Source organism: Phocoena sinus, chromosome 21 (assembly GCF_008692025.1).
Source record: "Phocoena sinus isolate mPhoSin1 chromosome 21, mPhoSin1.pri, whole genome shotgun sequence".
NCBI lineage: Eukaryota > Metazoa > Chordata > Mammalia > Artiodactyla > Phocoenidae > Phocoena > Phocoena sinus.
This window is the reverse complement of record NC_045783.1, coordinates 24,034,500-24,054,933: the sequence shown is the minus strand read 5'-3', so window position 1 is coordinate 24,054,933 and position 20,434 is coordinate 24,034,500. Positions and strand designations below refer to the sequence as shown.

The following is a 20,434-nucleotide window of genomic DNA, read 5'->3' as shown; positions in this document are numbered from 1 at the left end:
TTTTCCAATTTGTGTTTATCGCTTGGCCTTTGAATTCCCAGAGCACTCCCTGTTTCTGACAAAGCTATTGTGTGCCACTGTAATTGCATGATTACTTGTTTGCCATTGTAACCTAATCCCTCACACATGGAAGCGCTCAGTACCTATTTGTTAAATGGCTAAATAGATTACAGGGTAGGGTAGGGAAAAGGTAGTGTATGTTATCAAAAAATCTAGTTATCAAAGGACCTGTATGCTTCCCATCTATGGCAAGGACCCCAAAGTTTTCCATTTATGAAAATGTGGTTTTAACAAGTGCTCATTGTAGCTCTTGGTTACCAGAATATTTTGTATACCTAAGTTCCACAAGTCCTTTGAAAGTTGGTTATGTTATTTTTTTCTAATGTTAGAAAAAAATATAAAAACATTGTGTGGAAAAGTGATTTCAGACTGGCATGTAGGGCTCTTTAAGTTGAAAATGACAGATACTTATTTTTCACTTCCCATATCAAGTATTTTCTGTTTTGCCATAATTTTCAGTTGCTTCTTAATGTTGATGAGACACATTTAGTTAAGTGCCGTTACTTCCAATTATTTTGTTATTTTGAGTAATGCTATTGTAAACATCTTTGTATCTTCAGTTTTTTCTTTTGAAGTAATTTCTCAGAATAAGTTTCCAGGAGTGACATTTCTGGTCTAAGGGCAGTTATAGTGTAGTGGTTAAAAGCATATTTTGGTTTGCTCATGGGTAGCAGCAAAATAGTGTCAGGGTTATAAAATATAATACTGTACAGCCTTTGGCATTCCAAGAAATAAGATTGCCATATTTCTTAACAGGTGTTAAGTGGTCCTAGCTTTTGACTTGCTCTTGACTTTTTTGGCAGTCTTTTTTTTTTTTTTTTGGCCACACTGCGCGGCTTTCGGGATCTTAATTCCAGGGCCAGGGATTGAACCCAGGTCCCGGCAGTGAAATCGTCCAGTCCTAACTACTGAACTGTCAGGGAGTTACCTGGCAGTCTTTTTGCATTGGGTATCTTAGTCCTTGGGAGTGTGAATGCGAGAGACATAATGAAAGAACAAGCTCAAGAAATGTAATTTAGGGGGGTATGCTAGAAAGTTTTAGTTTGAAAACAGCTCATCTTAGACCATGTATTTCTTACTAAACAGTAAGTCAATTTTATGAAAAATTTATGCAAGTGTCCTTGTGACCTTGCTGAGTATTTTGAGTCTTTTCTTTTTTTTTCACACTAATCCTACATAAAACTTAAATCTTTAAAAATATTTTAGTTGTCTTCAATAAAGTAGAAAGTATTGCTTCTTAGTAAGTAGGGACTTACATATAAGTGGGAATATTTTACTATAGATTTAGATGAGTATTTTAAGTAGCATTTTAATTACCAAAATATATAAAGGATAGTACTCTGTTTTTTTAGTTCACATGGTTTGTTTAGGTATGTTATTTTGGGATCATTAGCCTTTCTTTTGGTTTCCAGTTTACTTTTTAATGCCTAGTATTGAGTTCTAGGAATCTTTTAACTAGTTTTTGAAGTGTTATTTTAAACAGATTGGTAAATTATTCACATTTGTGAAAGTTTTACAGTATATTTAATGAAATCGATACACACACAAAAAGTGCATATTTAACTTGTTTTTCCCTTCTAGTAGAAATCTTTTAATTATTCGTAGTCGGTTTTGTAATAACGGTTGACCTCAGAAATTTTTCTTTTTTTCTCAGTAATTGACGGCTGTTTTCAGAGCTTTTGTTCATCTTATGTAGAGTACTAGACCACTTCAGTTTCACGTTTTCTGATGTTGTCCATCATACTTCTAAGAGGGTTCGGTTCATTTTTCAAGTCTTTCACAGTTTTGTTTTTTACACAGCAGCAGCAGTCAAGCGCTTCATAAAGGAAAGCCAGCACCACTAAAGATACCACTGTAAATATAAATAAAAGCAGAATGACAAAGCAGGCAGTGTTCCAGTTATCATGGAAGGGGTAAATTTTTTGAACTTGAAAACCAAGGTACTGATAAACAGATGTAGTTGTTTCATTCCAGAGGCTTGAGCTCTGGGAGGCCATTCTTAGAGATTCCACTTCTTATATAGCTCGTTTGAATCTGTAGAAAGGTAGAAAATGAATATATGTAACCAAACTCTACAGATTGGTCAATTCAAATGTCAGTTTCTAAGATTTGTTAGTAAATTTATATAGGCTGCATGAGTATTCCTTATTTTCTGTCAGAATTAATGTCTGAATGGTATTCTTGAAATTTTTTCGATATCTATGCAGTGTACTATGTAAACGATACTATGTATTTTAAAATTTATTTTATTTTTTTTTTTTAATTTTTTTGCGGTACGTGGGCCTCTCACTGTTGTGGCCTCTCCCGTTGCAGAGCACAGGCTCTGGACGCGCAGGCTCAGTGGCCATGGCTCATGGGCGCAGCCGCTCTGCGGCATGTGGGATCTTCCCGGACCGGGGCACGAACCCGTGTCCCCTGCATCGGCAGGCGGACTCTCAACCACTGCGACACCAGGGAAGCCCCCATACTATGTATTTTTTAATGTATATCATTTGTTAGACAAATATTTATGATCAAGCTTCATATACAGAAATTAACTGCTAATGGAGGGAGAAAAAAGGCAGCTGAATTGGTTTAAAATTTGATTAAAGCACTGGTCAGAGAGCTGTTATCTACAAAAAAAATCTTAGCGTTTTAAAGTTGTGTTCTTCAAACTGTCTGCAGAAGAGCTTTTTCCATTACCCTTGTGGATCCTTCTCACCTTCTTGGTTCAGTGTATTTCTGTCTATTTCCACTCCTTTAAACTTCCAGGACAGGTGATCTGAATCAGGAAATAATGGCTGAGTGAAAAACAGTAGAGAAAGAAAAGCCAAATAATGACAGTTTTCAGAATAAAGATAAAACAGTTTTAGATTAAAGTTGCCTATGAAGAGACCTTAATCTTAGGATTTTTTTTTGATAGTCTTAAATGTTTCATAACACCTAAATGACCTATGGACAGGAATATTAAAAAAAAAAAAACAGGCAAATGCAGCATCCCAAAGGTATATATTATTAAATTATTATTCCATCTCACAGAATTAGCCAGTGAGTTAAAGTTTCACTGTTCTTGCATTAAGCTTTGCTCTTGTTGACCTGATACTTGTTGGGCCTTAAGTGGGACTGTAAAGATTGAAGATTTGATAGTATTAAAAATAATAAATGATTTTATTATCTTAATCATTCAAAAATATCTTTTTAAGGGGACTTCCCTGGTGGTCCAGTGGTAAAGAATCCACCTTCCAATGCAGGGGACGCAGGTTCAGTCTCTGGTTGGGGAACTAAGATTCCCACATGCTGCAGGGCTACTGAGTCTGCGTGCCTCAACTACCGAGCCCACGCGCCTCAACTAGAGAGCCCACGTGCTCTGGAGCCTGCATGCCCAACTAGAGAGAGAAAGCCTGAACACCACAACTAGAGAGAAGCCCACATGCTGCAATGAAGATCCCGCGTGCTGCAACTAAGACCTGACCCAGTCAAAAATAAATAAAAACCCCCAAAATATCTCAAGTTTTTTGAAAAAATTATAAAATACCTCTATATACTAAGAAACTTTTTGAAATGAGAGGAAAAAACCCCATAGTTTCACTTCCCTAATTCAGTGACTGTTGTCAGTTTGTGTGCTTGCTTTTATGAAAGAAATATTTTGTGTGATTTTTTTTGCTACATAGTTGTAAATAGACTTTGATTCTTGTAAACAAATGTTTATTGATTACCTACTGAGTAACAAATCCTTTTTAAAAAAATATTTATTTGGCTGCGCTGGGTCTCAGTTGTAGCATGTGGGATTTTTGTTGGGTACACGGGATCTTTAGTTGTGGCACGCGGGATCTTTAATTGTGGCACGCGGGATCTTTAGTTGTGGCACACGGGATCTTTTAGTTGCGGCATGTGGGCTCTTAGTTGCGGCATGTGGGATCTAGTTCCCTGACCAGGGATTGAACCCAGGCCCCCTGTGTTGGGAGCGTGGAGTCTTAACTGCTGGACCACCAGGGAAGTCCCAACAAATACTTTTCTAAGTGCTGGAGATAACTTGTGTGTGAGAGTATGTTTCATTTATAGAAAATTTCAAGGTACTACAGAAGTATGAGTATAATAAACACCCATGTGCTTATAACACAGCTTCATTGATCAATTCTTGGCCAGTCTATATCTCTGCCCACTTCCATTCCATGGATTATTTTGAGGCAAATCCCAGACATCATGCCACTTCATCTAGGAATATTTCAGTATATATTTCTTAAAAGGTGAGGACTCTGTCTTTAAATATAACCACTATATCATTTTCACACCAAAAATGATTAAAAACTGACTTAAAACCCCCCAAACATAACAATATAATTCCTTAGATTTCTGTTTTCTTTATAAATATAATTTTAAAACTTTGGGGTTAATAAACTAATATTTTCTAAGGGTTTTTTTTTCGTTTTTCTTTAAATCTGATTTGCATGGCAGATCATCTCACTTCTTTGGATGGACTTGGTCTCTTCCTTTTTTCCTTCATATATTTTGAAGGTTAAATTGATGATCTGAGGCCAAAAGTAAAGGCTTAATAATTTCATTTTTTCTTGTTGGATTTAAGAATCCATTTATGGTACTTGGTCACCTTTCACCTTGAAATGAGGGACAAGAGACTAATGGACAGTAATTGAATTAATTGCTTCTTTTCCTGGGACATACAAAAATGGATTGTCTGGAACACAGGTATTTGAGTAACTTCCCATTACATTACAGTATTTCAAACTATGTCAAGAGACCCAGCCTTTCAAAGTTACTCTTTTTTTTTTTTTTTTTTTGCGGTATGTGAGCCTCTCACTGCTGTGGCTTCTCCCATTGCGGAGCACAGGCTCCGGACACTCAGGCTCAGCAGCCATGGCTCACGGGTCCAGCCGCTCCACGGCATGTGGGATCCTCCCGGACCGGGGCACGAACCCATGTCCCCTGCATCGGCAGGCGGAGTCTCAACCACTGTGCCACCAGGGAAGCCCTCAAAGTTACTCTTTTATCTTTTGAATTTTTCTCTTCCAAGCACACCCTTATAGAAAGCAGGCTGCTGCGTTGTACAGCTCTGGGGAGCACTAGTCATGTTTTGTTGTGGGGTGGGTGCCATTCAGGTAGAATACAGTGTAAATGGGGGTTGTGCAGTGTGGAGTCCTGATAGGCTACCCCTCCACCTCTGCGTTGTTGCTGCCTCTGAACTTAACCACCTTTTACACAAATAGTCAAGTAACCTATAGAAACTAACTCAAACGGAGACAAAGGTTAAGTCCTTTTTGATCCAGCCTTGCTGATAGTGTCATGAATGCATGTGCACAGACACACAAATGCCTGAAAAATGTTCAGCTTTGGAACTCCCTTAGGATTTTTAGCACTGCTAAAATGCAGATATTCCTGGGAGGGGTGACAAACATTGTTACAATTATTTTTACTTCAGTGTGAATGAGTTTCAGGTGCTTTTTAAAAAGCAGAGCTAATAGAGGAGAGGAAGAGGAAGAAGATTAGGACCTTGGTGAAAAGGGGGATTGTGCGACTCATGTGGGTAGGTAAAGAACAGGAAGAATTGCTTGAGGGTCTGTCTAATAATTTTACCTTGGCTAACCTAGCCCTCTTCAGCACTGATTAAAGTATTCCTTAGACTTTCTGTTAAGGCCTTTCAGGTTGATTCCTTTTTAAAATTTGGGAATTTCTTTTGAAGATTTCTCTGGCATTAGAACTGACTGCAGGGGAAACAATGGTAGGGGAGGGAGGAGAGAGTAGAGTGAGGTAATTTCTACATTATGCCTCTGAAATTAATCTACCCTATTAATTAACATTAATTTAAACTGCTATTTCATTATTGATATCAAAAATATCATTATAGCAATTTAAAATAAAAATTAAAAGCATCACCTATGGGCTTCCCTGGTGGTGCAGTGGTTAAGAATCCGCCTGCCAACGCAGGTGACACGAGTTTGAGCCCTGGTCCGGGAAGATCCCACATGCCGCGGAGCAACTAAGCCCGTGCGCCACAACTACTGAGCCTGCACTCTAGAGCCCGCGTGCCACAACTACTGAAGCCCGTGTGCCTAGAGCCCGTGCTCCACAACAAGAGAAGCCACTGCAGTGAGAAGCCCGCGCACTGCAACAAAGAGTAGCCCCCACTCGCCGCAACTAGAGAAAGCCCGCAGCAACGAAGTCCCAACGCAGCCAAAAATAATAATTAATTAAAAAAAATAGCATCACCTATAATCTTATCTCTGTAACATATCAAACTTGTAATTTTTTTCTTTTATCCTAGACATTGGCTGTATAAATCTATAACTCATACCTGGTTGAAATTATACTGAATTTATTACTTTGTATTTTAATTTATTATGAGCAGGCCTTTTTATTTTTATTTATTTTAATATTTATTTCATTTATTGTTATTTTTATTTTTGGCTTTGTCATGTCTTTGTTGTGGCACGTGGGCTTCTCTCTAGTTGTGGTGTTCGGGTTTTCTCTTGTTGAAATGTGCGGGCTCAGTAGTTGTGGCATGCAGGATTAGTTGCCCCGCGGCATGTGGGATCTTAGTTCCCCGACCAGGGATCAAACCCACATCCCCTGCATTGGAAGGCAGATTCTTTACCACTGGACCACCAGGGAAGTCCCATGAGTAGGCCTTTTTAAATTTATGGTGACTTCTTAAGACTGGGGAGAAATTGTAAAGACTAATAATGTAAGTTACTGTTTCAAAATGAAATTTTAGAATGATTAGAAAGTTGGCTTAAGGAACTTTATATTCTATTTATTTTTGAGGTACAAGTGAACTGCTTAAAAAATTTTCAGGTCCCCTTGCTCCTAAAAAATAGAGCGGGAGGGAGGGAGGGGGAGAGATAAGGGGAGGCAAGAAGGGGGGCAGGCAGACAGACACACAACTAAATTCACTTACTTTGAAGTTAACTTGTACCCATCAATGAACTGTTCTTCTGGTTAAATTAATGTAGTATACGCACACAGTCGGATGTTAAGCGTGAATGCGGTGACTGTAGTGACATGGAAAGATTTCTAGGATATGTTTTTAAGTAAACAAAATGCAGGAGGAAAAAGGGAAATAATATATATTTTTAGTGCTTGTATCTGCACAAAAATCTTGGGGATATATAGAAATTAATAACAATGATTATTTGTGGGGTTGATTGGAGAGTAGAGTCGGGAGACCGGGATGTGTGTGAGACTTGTCAAGATGTACCTTGTTATATTCCTTTGGTTTTTTTGAACCATTTGAGTGTATTATTTATTCAAACCCAGAAGTACTTCTTGCCTTTGGTTTTTAATAATCCAGTGTGTTTGGATTACTTCTAAAAAATTAGGATTAGTAAATTGTGACTTTGGTAAGACTGTACTTTATCCACACGCAAATATGCTTATGATAATTATACTTGCGATAGTGACTGGATAGCAGTATGTGCCATTTCCAAGGGTACTTGTAAGTTTTGTTAGGAGCATCTAAGCAGTTTTCAGAAAGAGTATATATACGTATCAGGTTTATGTTGTGAATGATGACAGTGCCATTTGTGAGTGTGTTGATAACTGATGAGCATCTCAAAACATTCACTTTTTGTTAGCTTCTGGGCATATCTGGAAAAAATAAACCCTGTAATATAGATTCATTTTCTACCTTAAATTTAATGTGGTTTATTCTTTCAGAGTACGGTAGAGCTCTAATAATTTTGTGTGTTAAGTTTAGGATAAAATCTAAATCTTGCTTTGATGAATTAGACATAATTAGATACATAGAAAGACATTTATCATTAGGATTTTCTTGTATTTTGAGACTATCTTTGAAATTAAAATGTAAATTTATGTGAAGCAAATGCCGTAACATGCCTTACGAAAAGTGAGAGCAAACAGTAAAAAGTAGGAACAGTCTCTTACATATATAATTTTTAGTTTATTATTATTTTCCAATATATTCCCATCATCTATTTTTCCTCCCATTTTAAAAGGCCCTAGTGAAATATTTACAAGGATAGGACTTGGAACTGTTCTGGAACCTTGAATTGCCAGATCAGAATAAAATTATGCTTTTGCTCTATTTGTGGAAAAAAGCCTTGAATTGAATTCTCTAGTGCATTTAAGCATATCACTTTGAAATATGATCAATTAATCGTAATAGCCTTTATATATAGAACAACGCACCCAACGCTGGAACTCTCTGGCTTAGGCCATGTCTTTAGTTAGTTTGGCTAAACAGCAATGAGCCTCTATCTGTACTAACTATAGATATATTGCCAGTAAAATGTAGGCTGATTATAATGTTTAAAAAATGTGGGTGGCAGGAGTTTTTGTCTACAATTTACCTGAAATTTGAGTTATGAGTTAACTGTTTTATTTGACAAAGTTATTTTTATTTGATCTGAGACTTTTTTTTTGAGCTCCCGTACTTCGTATAGCAAACAGGAACGTTTTCTAGGCAGTTAACCACATTGTACTGAACCTGGAGAGATCTAATATCTTCTTACAGCAACCTTTGGGCTTTGTAAGGGATACTTTGCTCATGCTAGCAGAACACTGGTTAAGAAACAGAAGGAATAAAAATTATGAAAAAATAAACCTTTAAAATTTAAAATAGATTTACCAGCAAAGAAAAGGACAGAAGTTGGATCTTAGGTCAGTATATATAGGTAATATCCTGGAACTCTAGCATTTACTAAATAATTATTTTTTCATGCTTTAATATTGTAGAATTAGAAATTCGGTCAGCAGTTGAATAATAATTTTTAGTAGGCATGAATGATTGCTGTTAGCTCTGAAAGTAATCATATTACCTTGAAAGGTACCCTCCTTCCTCCCATAACCAATTCTTAGAGCATATTTTTATTTTAAAATTTAGTTTATCAAAACGACTTACTGTGTATTTATTTTAAGTTTGGTTTAAGAATAACTTTAATATTATATAGAAATACTGTGATAAATGTATATTTTTGTGGCATATAAAAAATGAAACACTGCTTAAGAAGGTTTTGATTTAATAGCATGATTTGTATGTTATAGTGATAGAGACTTTAAAATTTGACTGTAGGGAATTATTTTAATGAAAATGTATGAAAGTCTAAAGCTCTATAAATGTCTCTTTGGTTACAGTATAATGCAGCCTACGTAATGGTACCTTTATGGTCTTTTTATATAAAAATCACAGTGTGATAATTTATTGGCATTCTCTGCATCTACACTCAAAGTCAAATAAAATTTTGAATTATTTTCTCATATTCCTTAAAATACAGCAAACTTTCTTATAAATAACTGCTTTAAATTTGCACATATAATCAGAAAGCTTTAGTCCTGGATTTGCTTTTAGTCTAGATTTTTCTTTAAGAAAAATCCTTTGTTAAGACAAACCAAACCGCTGAAATGAAATAGCTCGGAGAAAATGAAATTTGCAAGTAACCTCTTAACATCACATGCATATGGCTTACTCTGAGGTCTGGATATAGATTAGGTTCATAGAAAATGTAATGATTTTCTGTTAAGGCACAGATGGTAAGGGTGCTTATCAAATAGCAAAGATAGTCTTCATATTTTCATAATAAAATCCTACCAAACAATGACATGAATACATTTTTTGGGGTCTTTAGTAGGAACAAAGCTTTCTGCTTCGTTTTTATGGTAAAATATTTATATTGTATCATAAGGACATGTATTATTAAATGAAAAGATCGTATAACCTACCTCTTGTCTGAAAGGCTGCAGTTGAAGCGATGGTATCCGTCTGTTTGTAATGCAGTCTAGTGCACAGCCAAGATGGAGCTGTGCTTCTATTGGTTGAACCACAATGCAGCTGACAGTTTCCTCTACGTGCATTTGCATTAAGTCCTGCCACCCTAGGAGTAAATCATTCATAAACTTGAATAGAGCCGTCTGGGTTCTCAACTGTCACCCCTTATTTTGGCCTTATTTTTTTGTCTTTACGCTAAATTTCTGCACAGAAATTTGTGAGTTAGTAACAAATTGATGATTCCATAGTGCTTAGCTGTAGAATTTCAGATCCTTCAGTGATTATTTCAGTGCTAGGGCTAGAAGATAATGTCAAGAGAGGCAGTAACCTGGGAAACAAACAGTCCAGGTTTACCAGCGTGGTGTTTCCTCCATGAAGTGTGCATAAGATCTCATAAATGATATTTGCTTTCTCTCTTTCTAATACTTGTTATTTACGTAAATCTTGCTCTGTGAAAGTGGTTATTTCTATGTGGTGGTTTGATTTAGATGAAATTCTGAGGAAGAAGAAAGGAAATAAGGTTTTTATTTCTATTATTTGGGAGAAGGGTAAGTTTTGGTAGGTACACCACCTGTGTTAAAAAAAAAAGCAGTCTGTGAAAGTTAAATTGCAAAAGAATCCTCAGTTGGATGTGTAGAGATAGAATGATTTTCTTACAGTGTATTAGAGTTGTGGTCTAAGCTTAACAGTCAAGGGTTTTTTTTTTTTTTTTTGCGGTACGCGGGCCTCTCACTGTTGTGTGTGGCCTCTCCCGTTGCGCAGCCATGGCTCACGGGCCTAGCTGCTCCGCGGCATGTGGGATCTTCCCGGACCGGAGCACGAACCCGTGTCCCCTGCATCGGCAGGCGGACTCTCAACCACTGCGCCACCAGGGAAGCCCAACAGTCAAGGTTTTTATTTATGGGAGTGGCTACTAGAACAACAACAGACTGGGTAAATGCTATGCAGACTTATTTTTTAAAATTATGGATAATTGGCACATTTGTTTCTAGGGCCAATAAAGGGGTATGTGGAAATATTCTTATTACGTTCATTCATTCAGTCAATTAATATTTATTGTTGACTGTGCCTGGCATTGAGTTAAACACTGGAGGCCTTATGGTAAACAAAACTGTATGTGCTTCATGACTGACCATATGCGTGGTGCTTATCCTTAGCATATTGTCCTTAACTGTTATTTATAGTCTTTCCAGTTAGTTGTTTATTTAGTAGTGTAGAATAAATGTAGTATTATTTCCCTAAAGTCAAACAAGAATTCCCTAAATATGCATTTATGAATTTCTGTACTGTGACAAAATATCCAGTTTGAGATGGAATAACCTGTGATAAATATTAGTTAATGATTCTTACACAAGACATATCGGAGTTTACAACTGGATTTGAATCTTTGCTCTGCCACTTATTACTCTGAGCTTTCTGAGGTTTAAAATGAGACAGTAAAACCTCCTAAATAGGATTTTTAGGAGGGATTAAATGGGAAAATCATTTAGCACGGGTCTTGGAAATAGTAGGTGTTCAATAAATGTTAGTTACTATTATCATTATGAGTTTCCTGAAACCTTGGGAAAATGAACCATGTAGGAAGTATTTCATAATTGAAGTAGTAAATGTGAAAGCACACCTATAAGGCATTCTTTGTTTTTTTAGAATTTTGCCAAGGGAGCAGAGTTTTATTATTTGTTTGTTCGTTCGTTTATTTATTTATTTATTTATGGCTGTGTTGGGTCTTAGCTGTGGCATGCAGGCCCTTGGTTGTGGCGCGTGGGCTTCTCTCTAGTTGTAGCGTGTGGGTTTTCTCTCTCTAGTGGTGACACGCGGCTCCAGAGCATGTGGGCTCTGTAGTTTGTGGCACGTGGGCTTAGTTGCCCCACGGCATGTGGGAATCCTAGTTCTCTGGCCAGGGATGGAACCTGCATCCCCTGCATTGGAAGGCAGATTCTTTTCCACTGGATCACCAAGGAAGTCCTCGTAAGGCATTCTTAATATTGCTATTTTTGAAAACATAGTAAAGAAGGCTTTAATGTGTCAATTAAGTTATTATATTATTAAAATTGTAACAAAGTTTTGTTGTTGTTGTTGTTTTTACACGGTATGCGGGCCTCTCACTGCTGTGGCCTCTCCCGTTGTGGAGCACAGGCTCCAGACGCGCAGGCTCAGCGGCCATGGCTCACGGCCCCAGCCGCTTTGCGGCATGTGGGATCTTCCTGGACCGGGGCACGAACCCGTGTCCCCTGCATTGGCAGGCGGACTCTCAACCACTGCGCCACCAGGGAAGCCCAACAGTTATTTTTAAAGGATAATTGCATATGAGGTCTCAAAAAATCATTCAGTAAAGCCTTTTCACTAACTAATCTCAAAGGAATATTATGTTGCCTTCTAGAAGCTGTTCCTGTGGATCTCTGACAGTTGTTAATTTGACTTGTGGTTATTCTAATGCATTCTTTTGTTTAAATTATTATTACCAAACTGGTGCCAGAAATTGACTCTCCCCCCTTTTATTTAACCTCTTCCTTTGTGGATCAGCCACATGGGAACTTTATAATATCTGATCTGATGCCTGGCTAATAGAATGTGTACTTATGAAATGTCTTCCTGGTATTTACAGTGGCTTTTTTTTTTACTCTTCCTGCCTATGGCTAATAGAATGCATTTGTGATGCAATGGTAGCATTAGGATTTCTGCCTGTAAATATGCAACAGAATGGTATATGTTCTGAACCAAATGATCTTCTATGTAGATTGCTCCTTGTTTCATGCTACATCCTTTTTAAGTATCCACGTTTATGCAGTGGCAGTGCTTATGTGTTTTTTTTTTTAACGTCTTTATTGGAGTATAATTGCTTTACAGTGGTGTGTTAGTTTCTGCTTTATAACAAAATGAGTCAGCTATACATATACATATGTCCCCATATCTCCTCCCTCTTGTGTCTCCCTCCCACCCTCCCTATCCCACCCCTCTAGGTGATCACAAAGCACTGAGCTGATCTCCCTGTGCTATGCGGCTGCTTCCCACTAGCTATCTGTTTTACATTTGGTAGTGTATATATGTCCATGCCACTCTCTCACTTTGTCCCAGCTTACCCTTCCCCCTCCCCATGTCCTCAAGTCCATTCTCTACATCTGCATCTTTATTCCTGTCCTGCCCCTAGGTTCTTCATAACCATTTTTTTTTTTAGATTCCATATATATGTGTTAGCATATGGTATTTGTTTTTCTGACTGACTTTACTGTGTGTGACAGACTCTAGGTCCATTCACCTCACTACAAATTACTCAATTTTGTTTCTTTTTATGGCTGAGTAATATTCCATTATATATATGTGCCACATCTTTATCCATTCATCTGTCGATGGACACTTAGGTAAAAATATGGAATGATTCACGAATTTGTGTGCCATCCTTGCGCAGGGGCCATGCTAATCTTCTCTGTATTGTTCCAATTTTAGTATATGTGCTGCCGAAGCGAGCACAGTGCTTATTTTTTTTATTCCTAATATATCTTTAAAATTTACCTTAAAATAGTTATTGTATCATACTTTTTATTAATTCCCATTAATCAATACCCATTTACTTTTTTTAAGTTGATAAGCAGAAATTGATGTCATTGGTGATAAATTGAACTTTTTATCCCTTGGAAGTAATCCACTCACTTCTCTTGGTTTTTAAGGTTGTTAGAAAAGCACTATGGATCAGATTGAGATTTGTATTGTCCTCTTGTTTAATAAACCTTGCTTTTAATTATGGTGGAAATCTAATCAGACTTAAGGAAAGGGTGAGATAAAGGTACTTATAAAAGAAATGTATTTTAATGCCTTTGAATTATTTATACTTTGCTTCCATCCTTGGTGAGAAAATAATTATGCATGCAGATTTTGAATTTGTCACCAAAATTTTATAGGGTAGAATTTACTAGATAGGAAGACTCCAAAACAAATATTTTACCAGAGTTAAAATCATCTTAGTTGCTTAAAAGTCAGTAATCACATTTAATATGAAAATGTTATAATTGCTTTTTGAACCTCATTTTCAGATCATAACAATGGATCATTTAACTTGAAAGCTCTATCAGGAAGCTCTGGATATAAGTTTGGTGTTCTTGCTAAGATTGTGAATTACATGAAGGTAAGTACTTTTCTCAGCTAACAGAAATTCTGTTGACTTCTGGCGGAAGTAGGGATTGGTATTTTCAGAAGTAAATTTGTATATACATATCAAAATTTATCAAATTGTATGTTTCAGTATTTGTCATTTATGTTATGCCTATTATACCTAAAAACTGTAAAAAAAAAAAAAAAATTACTGCCTGAAGCCTTTTACATTGTATCAAGTTAGCATTGCAGTGAGTCATCTAAGTGTATTTGATTTACATTACATTACATTAGTTCAAGTACACAATTTAAGCCCACCATTTCATTTAATAAAATTGTGCTCAGGCAGTAGATACAGTCACCTCTTAGTTAGTCAATACCTGCTGACCAAACCAGTGAGAAAATGTGAACGATTTACAGGATATTACTTCCGTTGATGTGAGAAGTAAAAAGCTACATAGTTCAGGCAGATGGTGGCTTTTCTACATCTTGAAGGAGAAAATTTGAGAATTACTGTCTCAGAAAAACTTTGACTCACAAAAGAATTGGAGTTTAATGTTTGATGAGAGATTTAGTATTTCTTGAAGTAAATTTTGAAGTTTTGATGGTATGACATTTTGACTTTACTAAGGATTCTGAACCCTAACTTAATTTATGAAAGTGAAATTTCATTTATAGCTAAAATGGCTAAGTGATTTCAGATTTACCCCCCTTGTCTGCCAAACTCTTATTCCCATTTAGTTACTAGTTGTATCTCTTGAAAAAAAGTCAAAGAAAGTACTGTATTTGTTATTATTTCAAATTTCAGCTATTCCTTAGTATATAAATCAAATTTTATGTGAAGTCTTTTCTTTTCTAATTTAAGAGACCTGGTGTCTGTCTAGGTATATCTGAAATCTGTGGTTTGTATTTGATTTCGGGTAGAAATGTGTTAGTTTACAATTTCCCATTATCAAATAATATACTCTTGACACTTAGGCATTTACCTTTCATTCCATCCATCCATTCCCCCACACGGTAAGCAATACTAAAACCTACTATCTGCTATTATGGCACGAATGGTATGAATACCCAGACGAAATGTAGGCCCTTGAGGCTGTCAGTCTTTTGAGGGAGACTGACATTTAATGTCATGTTTTTGCTACTCTGCTAAAAACAGTTTTCATTTATCTAGAGACCCTTATTGCTTTGTTAATCTATGACAGCGATCTTCAAATTTTTACTCATATGTTCCCTGAAACAATTTTGAAAAACTGTGTGTTCCTTTCCACATATTTAAATTGATAAGTGTAATTTTTCAGCAAAAGGTTTTTTTTAAATTGAAGTATAGTTGATTTACAATGTGTTAGTTTCAGGTGTATAGCAAAGTGATTCAGGTATACATATATGTATATTCTTTTTCAGATTCTTTTCCATTATAGGTTATTACAAGATATTGAATATAGTTCCCTGTGCTATACAGTAGGTCCTTGCTTATCTATTTTATATATAGTAGTGTGTAGCTGTTGATCCCAAACTCCTCACACCCCTCCCTTCCCCCTTTGGTAACCATAAGTTTGTTTTCTATGTCTGTGAGTCTATTTATGTTATAACAAAAGTCTAAATAGTGACACAGGATGCAATTTCTGGCATATTGTAATATTTCAGTAAAATACAGCACTCTTAAATTTATCTAAGGGAATCTAAATGCCATTTTTTAAAAATATGAAAACAAACTTTAGTGGTTGGAAATTTTAATTATTTTCCTTTCAAGTTGTATGTCAGTTCTGTTACTCCCACTGAATTTTATCCTAATGTTATATATTTTAGTGTTTGGAAATCTTCTATTGATCATCTGTCAAACTCCTTTGTCACAATAATTGTATATAAATTGAAATTAGGGATGTTTTCCCTGTAACCATAAGGCTCTAAATATTTTCTGGTTTGAGCCATCATTATAATTATTATTACCACATAGTTGATTAGAATAACATAAATATATTAAAATTTTGATTAAAATTCACTTTGTATGTAATAATTATGCAACGGAAATCCATTTTTAATGAAATAAATGGAGCTGTCTTATCTCTCCAGTGGTTCTTGTGTCTGGAGATAATATATTATTTACTGATAGAATGAAACAGAATTTGGCACCAATTTCCTGTTTTATTTTGAGATCTTGCAGGTTTAAGTGCTGAGGAATAAATGTTCATATAAATAAGTTCATTCTAATTTTGTGATAGCAAAACCTTCCAAGTTGTATGCCAGAAATTACATGGTGATTTATCATCAAACATTTATCAGTGGACACTTCTGTTAGGTCCTTCTTCAGTTTTGTTGAAAGCAAAAGAATGGGAATCACCTAGCTTGCCAGAGGATTTGTTACCTGGTCCTTAACCATCTACTTAGTTTCTAGGAAATGTATCAAAAAGGTTTTACCAAGACTGAGTAAATGTCTAATTATATCAGCTTCCTCTTCTTCCCCATATCGGTACTTTGGTTAATCTGATATATTCAGAAGCAATTGAGAAAATAAAAATACTAGTTTCAACACACCTTTGCAGTGCAATATTTTTTGATGAAATGCTTTTATCTTAGGTGTATAAATATATTTTTGCCAAAACTGTCAGGTTGAAGGTTTAGCATACTCAGTTTATGGAAATTATTTTCTGGTTAACAAAGCTAGTCTCCATTGTCAGATCAACCAGATATACCAAACTTATTTTTTATCATATTTTAAGTAATATAAAAGTCACTGAGAAATATAGTATGGAATGAATACTAACAGATACTACTAAGGTAGTTGAGATTAAAATTATAAGGATCAAAAAGAATGAATTTTTCCATTTTTATATAATGTAAAAAATAAATACACAGGCTACCATCATGTAACATTGCATCATTATAAATAATCAAATGTTTATGAAGCAAGGATGTGTTAAACAGTGTGTTATTCCTTTTCTAAATGTGTGTGCTTGTATCTTCCATCTCTGATATTCAGCTTTTAGATATAAATAAAAGGGAATGATTCAAAAATAACTAAATTTTACCTTGGGGTGATTAATGAAGGAGAAGTATACCTATTGCTAAAAATGAATTGGTTTTACAGCTAGCTATGACTTATTTTTTAATAGGAGTTAGAAATATTAAATATTTAAAGCATAATAAGAATTGACTAATTAGAATGAAAATTTCATGATATGATTTGATAAAGTAGGTTTTAACTACCACATTGAATAATGCAAACTCAGTCTAAAACAATTCCTATGTGATTTTTGTCTATGGGTTTTTTGTAGCATGATTTGAACATTTTGGTAGTCCAAGAAAATATTTGTTATATTTAAAAGAATCAGCCTCCTTTATTGATACTGCTTCAGTTCTTTAAATGTGCGTTTTCTTCAGGCTAATAAATATTCAAGGAATGGATTTTGAGAATTGCTGAAGAGAATTACTTATATGAAAATACCTGAAAAAACCTATATTTATCATTAGATACTTCTTACCATGTTCCCTTTATTTGGAGATTCTCCCCTAAGAGTGATGCATTCTTGGACAGTATGTCATGGAGGTAGGGTGTGTGGGGATGGAAGAGACAGAATTGTTTACAGGGAACAGCTCTCAATTGCCCACAAACTGTAATTCATCAGAATTTAGAATGTCATAGCAAGGGCAAAATATCCTATTTTTAACTCCTAGAAAAATATTTAGGACTGGAAGAGACAAGAAGCCCCGTCTATAGTGGATAGTTTGATACCTCAATTTATCATTTATGAAGGCTTCCCCAAAACAATATTCTTTTGACTTGCCCTTTTGGTTGAGTCCCTGGAGTTTAATATACCTCCAGGTATTGCAGTATAAATTCTGGGTGGAGGTGAGAGTTATACCTTTTTTTTTTTTTTTTTTTTTTGTAAAAAGGGGGCAGGCCTGTTTTGAAAGGGAAAGAGTACATTCAGAAGTGTACCTTGTGTACCCTTTTTGAAGAGCTGATAAAACCAAGAACTCAGAAAGAAAGGAAAAAGGCAACACAAAATACGCCTCATAGTTTATTCATTTACTGATGGAAGAGCTCTTTAATTGCTCGATGAGAATTATGTAGAAATTATATGGAGAAGGTTAAAGAGATACCGTTAGGTCCATATGAGACACTGCTCTAGTTCTAAGATGACAAATCAGTTGTGCACTTTGTTTTTGATGGCATGATTTTTCTCTTGATCTCACTGTTATCCCTTTATGTGGTTGTATCTCAGTTATGTAAAAAATCATGTTGAGGGCTTCCCTGGTGGCGCAGTGGTTGAGAGTCCGCCTGCCGATGCAGGGGATACGGGTTCGTGCCCCGGTGTGGGAGGATCCCACATGCCGCGGAGCGGCTGGGCCCGTGAGCCATGGCCGCTGAGCCTGCGCGTCCGGAGCCTGTTGCTCCGCAACGGGAGAGGCCACAACAGTGAGAGGCCCGCGTACCGCAAAAAAAAAAAAAAAAAAAAAATCATGTTGAAAAATTTGGTTAGTTTGGTTTAGCCTAGCTCATTGGTTCTCAATGTGTCATTCTCCAACCAATGGCATCAGCATCTCCTGGGAATTTGTAAGAAGTGCAAATTCTTGGGCCCCTTCCTAGATCTACTGATCTGAAACTCTGGGAGTGCAGCTCAGCAGTCTGTGTTTTCACAAGCCCTTCCTTCAGGTGATTCTGACGTACACCACCGTGCCACTTACGTATGTTTTTTCTTTCTTTTTTTTTAAAATTAATTTATTTTTGGCTGTGTTGGGTCTTCGTTTCCGTGCGAGGGCCTTCTCCAGCTGCGGCGAGCAGGGGCCACTCTTTATTGCTGTGTGCGGGCCTCTCACTGTTGCAGCCTCTCCCGTTGCGGGGCACAGGCTCCAGATGCGCAGGCTCAGTAATTGTGGCTCACGGGCCCAGCCGCTCCGCAGCATGTGGGATCTTCCCAGACCAAGGTTCGAACCCGTGTCTCCTGCACTGGCAGGCAGACTCCCAACCACTGCGCCACCAGGGAAGGCCCTACATATGTTTTTTAACTTAATGGTTTGTCCTGGTACATCTTTCCAAATTAGCACATAGAGAACCTCTGTATTTTCTTTCTTTTAACATCTGTATAGTAGCATAGATGTGCTGTAGTTTATTTAATCAGTCCTCTATTGATGGCCAGTTGAGTTTTTCCAAATACAACTTAGTGTTGTAATAGTTCTAATAGTATGTCTTAATAAAACTAATGTTTCTGATTTTCCTTTTACAACAATGCTGCTTTTCTACACTGTGGTTTATCTGTAAGGTAAATTCCTAGAAGCCAACTTGCTGGGCCAGGGGTTTCAATGCATTTATATTGCCGAATTCCCTCTGTAGGAGTTGTATCAATTTGCATTCTTACCAGCAGTGTGTGAGAGGGCCTGTTTCCTTACAGCCTTACCAGTAGAGTTGTCAAGCATGGAATTTTGCCGGTGTGATAAGAAATACCTTAGTGGAAGTTGAGTATCTTTTCATGTGTCTAAGGTCATTTGTAGCTCTTTTTTTGTGCTTTTTGTGTTCCTGTCTTGGGTCATTTTCTTGTTAAGTTTTTGGACCTGTTAAAATATTAGGAAGGCTAACTCTTTGTGATATGAATTGCAAATTTTTTTTCTCAGTTTGTCATTTGATTTTATATAGCTACAAGTTTGAACTTGGTTCTCTCTGATTTTTTTTTTTTTGTGGTACGTGGGACTCTCACTGTTGTGGCCTCTCCCGTTGTGGAGCGCAGGCTCTGGACGCGCAGGCTTAGCAGCCATGGCTCACGGGCCCAGCCGCTCCGCGGCATGTGGGATCCTCCTGGACTGGGGCACGAACGCGTGTCCCCTGCATTGGCAGGCGGACTCTGAACCACTGTGCCACTAGGGAAGCCCGGTTCTGTCTGATTTTATAGTCCATTCTTTTCATCACTATAATTGTAGTGCCTTAAATAATACACATTCCGCATTCCTGAATAGATTAATTTACTGGTAACTATTATTTAATGCATCTAGCATTTTACCTTTTTTTTTTTTTTTTTTTTGGCGGTACGCGGGCCTCCTACTGTTGTGGCCTCTCCCGTTGCGGAGCACAGGTTCCGGACGCGCAGGCTCAGCGGCCATGGCTTACGGGCCCAGCCACTCCGCGGCATGTGGGATCTTCCTGGACCGGGGCACGAACCCGTGTCCCCTGAATCGGCAGGCGGACTCTCAACCGCTGCGCCACCAGGGAAGCCCGCATGTAGCATTTTAAAAGTGTCTTCCAGGGAATTCCCTCGCAGCCCAGTGGTTAGGACTCTGTGCTTTCACTGCTGAGGGCCTGGGTTCAATCCCTGGTCAGGGAACTAAAATCCCACAAGTTGCACAGCGTGCCCCCCACCCCCCAAAAAAAATCATTAAAAAAACCTGTCTTCTAATAACAGTTTCTTGCTGCAATAGACACGGCATCAGCGAGGAGATACACATCCTCTTACTTTAGAAGAAATTTTGGATGAAACACAACATTTAGATATTGGACTCAAGCAGAAACAATGGCTAATGACTGAGGTAAGAATAGGCTTAAATTATTGTAAAAAAAAAAAATTGCTCTAACTAGGGTTT

General features: G+C 37.0%; 2 protein-coding genes and 1 non-coding gene across 4 annotated transcripts in view; 1 reads left to right on the top strand and 2 right to left on the bottom strand.

The window, feature by feature from the left end:
- The window catches only part of GTF2E2 (general transcription factor IIE subunit 2), a 68,652-nt gene that overhangs the window by 9,640 nt on the left and 38,578 nt on the right, over positions 1 to 20,434 (top strand). For both annotated transcript variants that reach the window (XM_032618433.1, XM_032618432.1), the window contains exons 3-4: positions 13,804 to 13,895; positions 20,273 to 20,380. In XM_032618433.1, the coding sequence (XP_032474324.1) occupies positions 13,804 to 13,895; positions 20,273 to 20,380 (200 nt within the window). The remainder of the gene's footprint in view (positions 1 to 13,803; positions 13,896 to 20,272; positions 20,381 to 20,434) is intronic.
- SMIM18 (small integral membrane protein 18) lies at positions 1,761 to 2,057 on the bottom strand. Its single transcript, XM_032618637.1, has one exon. It carries the CDS (start codon positions 2,055 to 2,057, stop codon positions 1,761 to 1,763), a length of 297 nt encoding a protein of 98 aa, XP_032474528.1.
- Positions 13,137 to 13,243, bottom strand: LOC116746925. Its single transcript, XR_004347926.1, has one exon. It is a non-coding gene; the product is annotated as a U6 spliceosomal RNA (small nuclear RNA).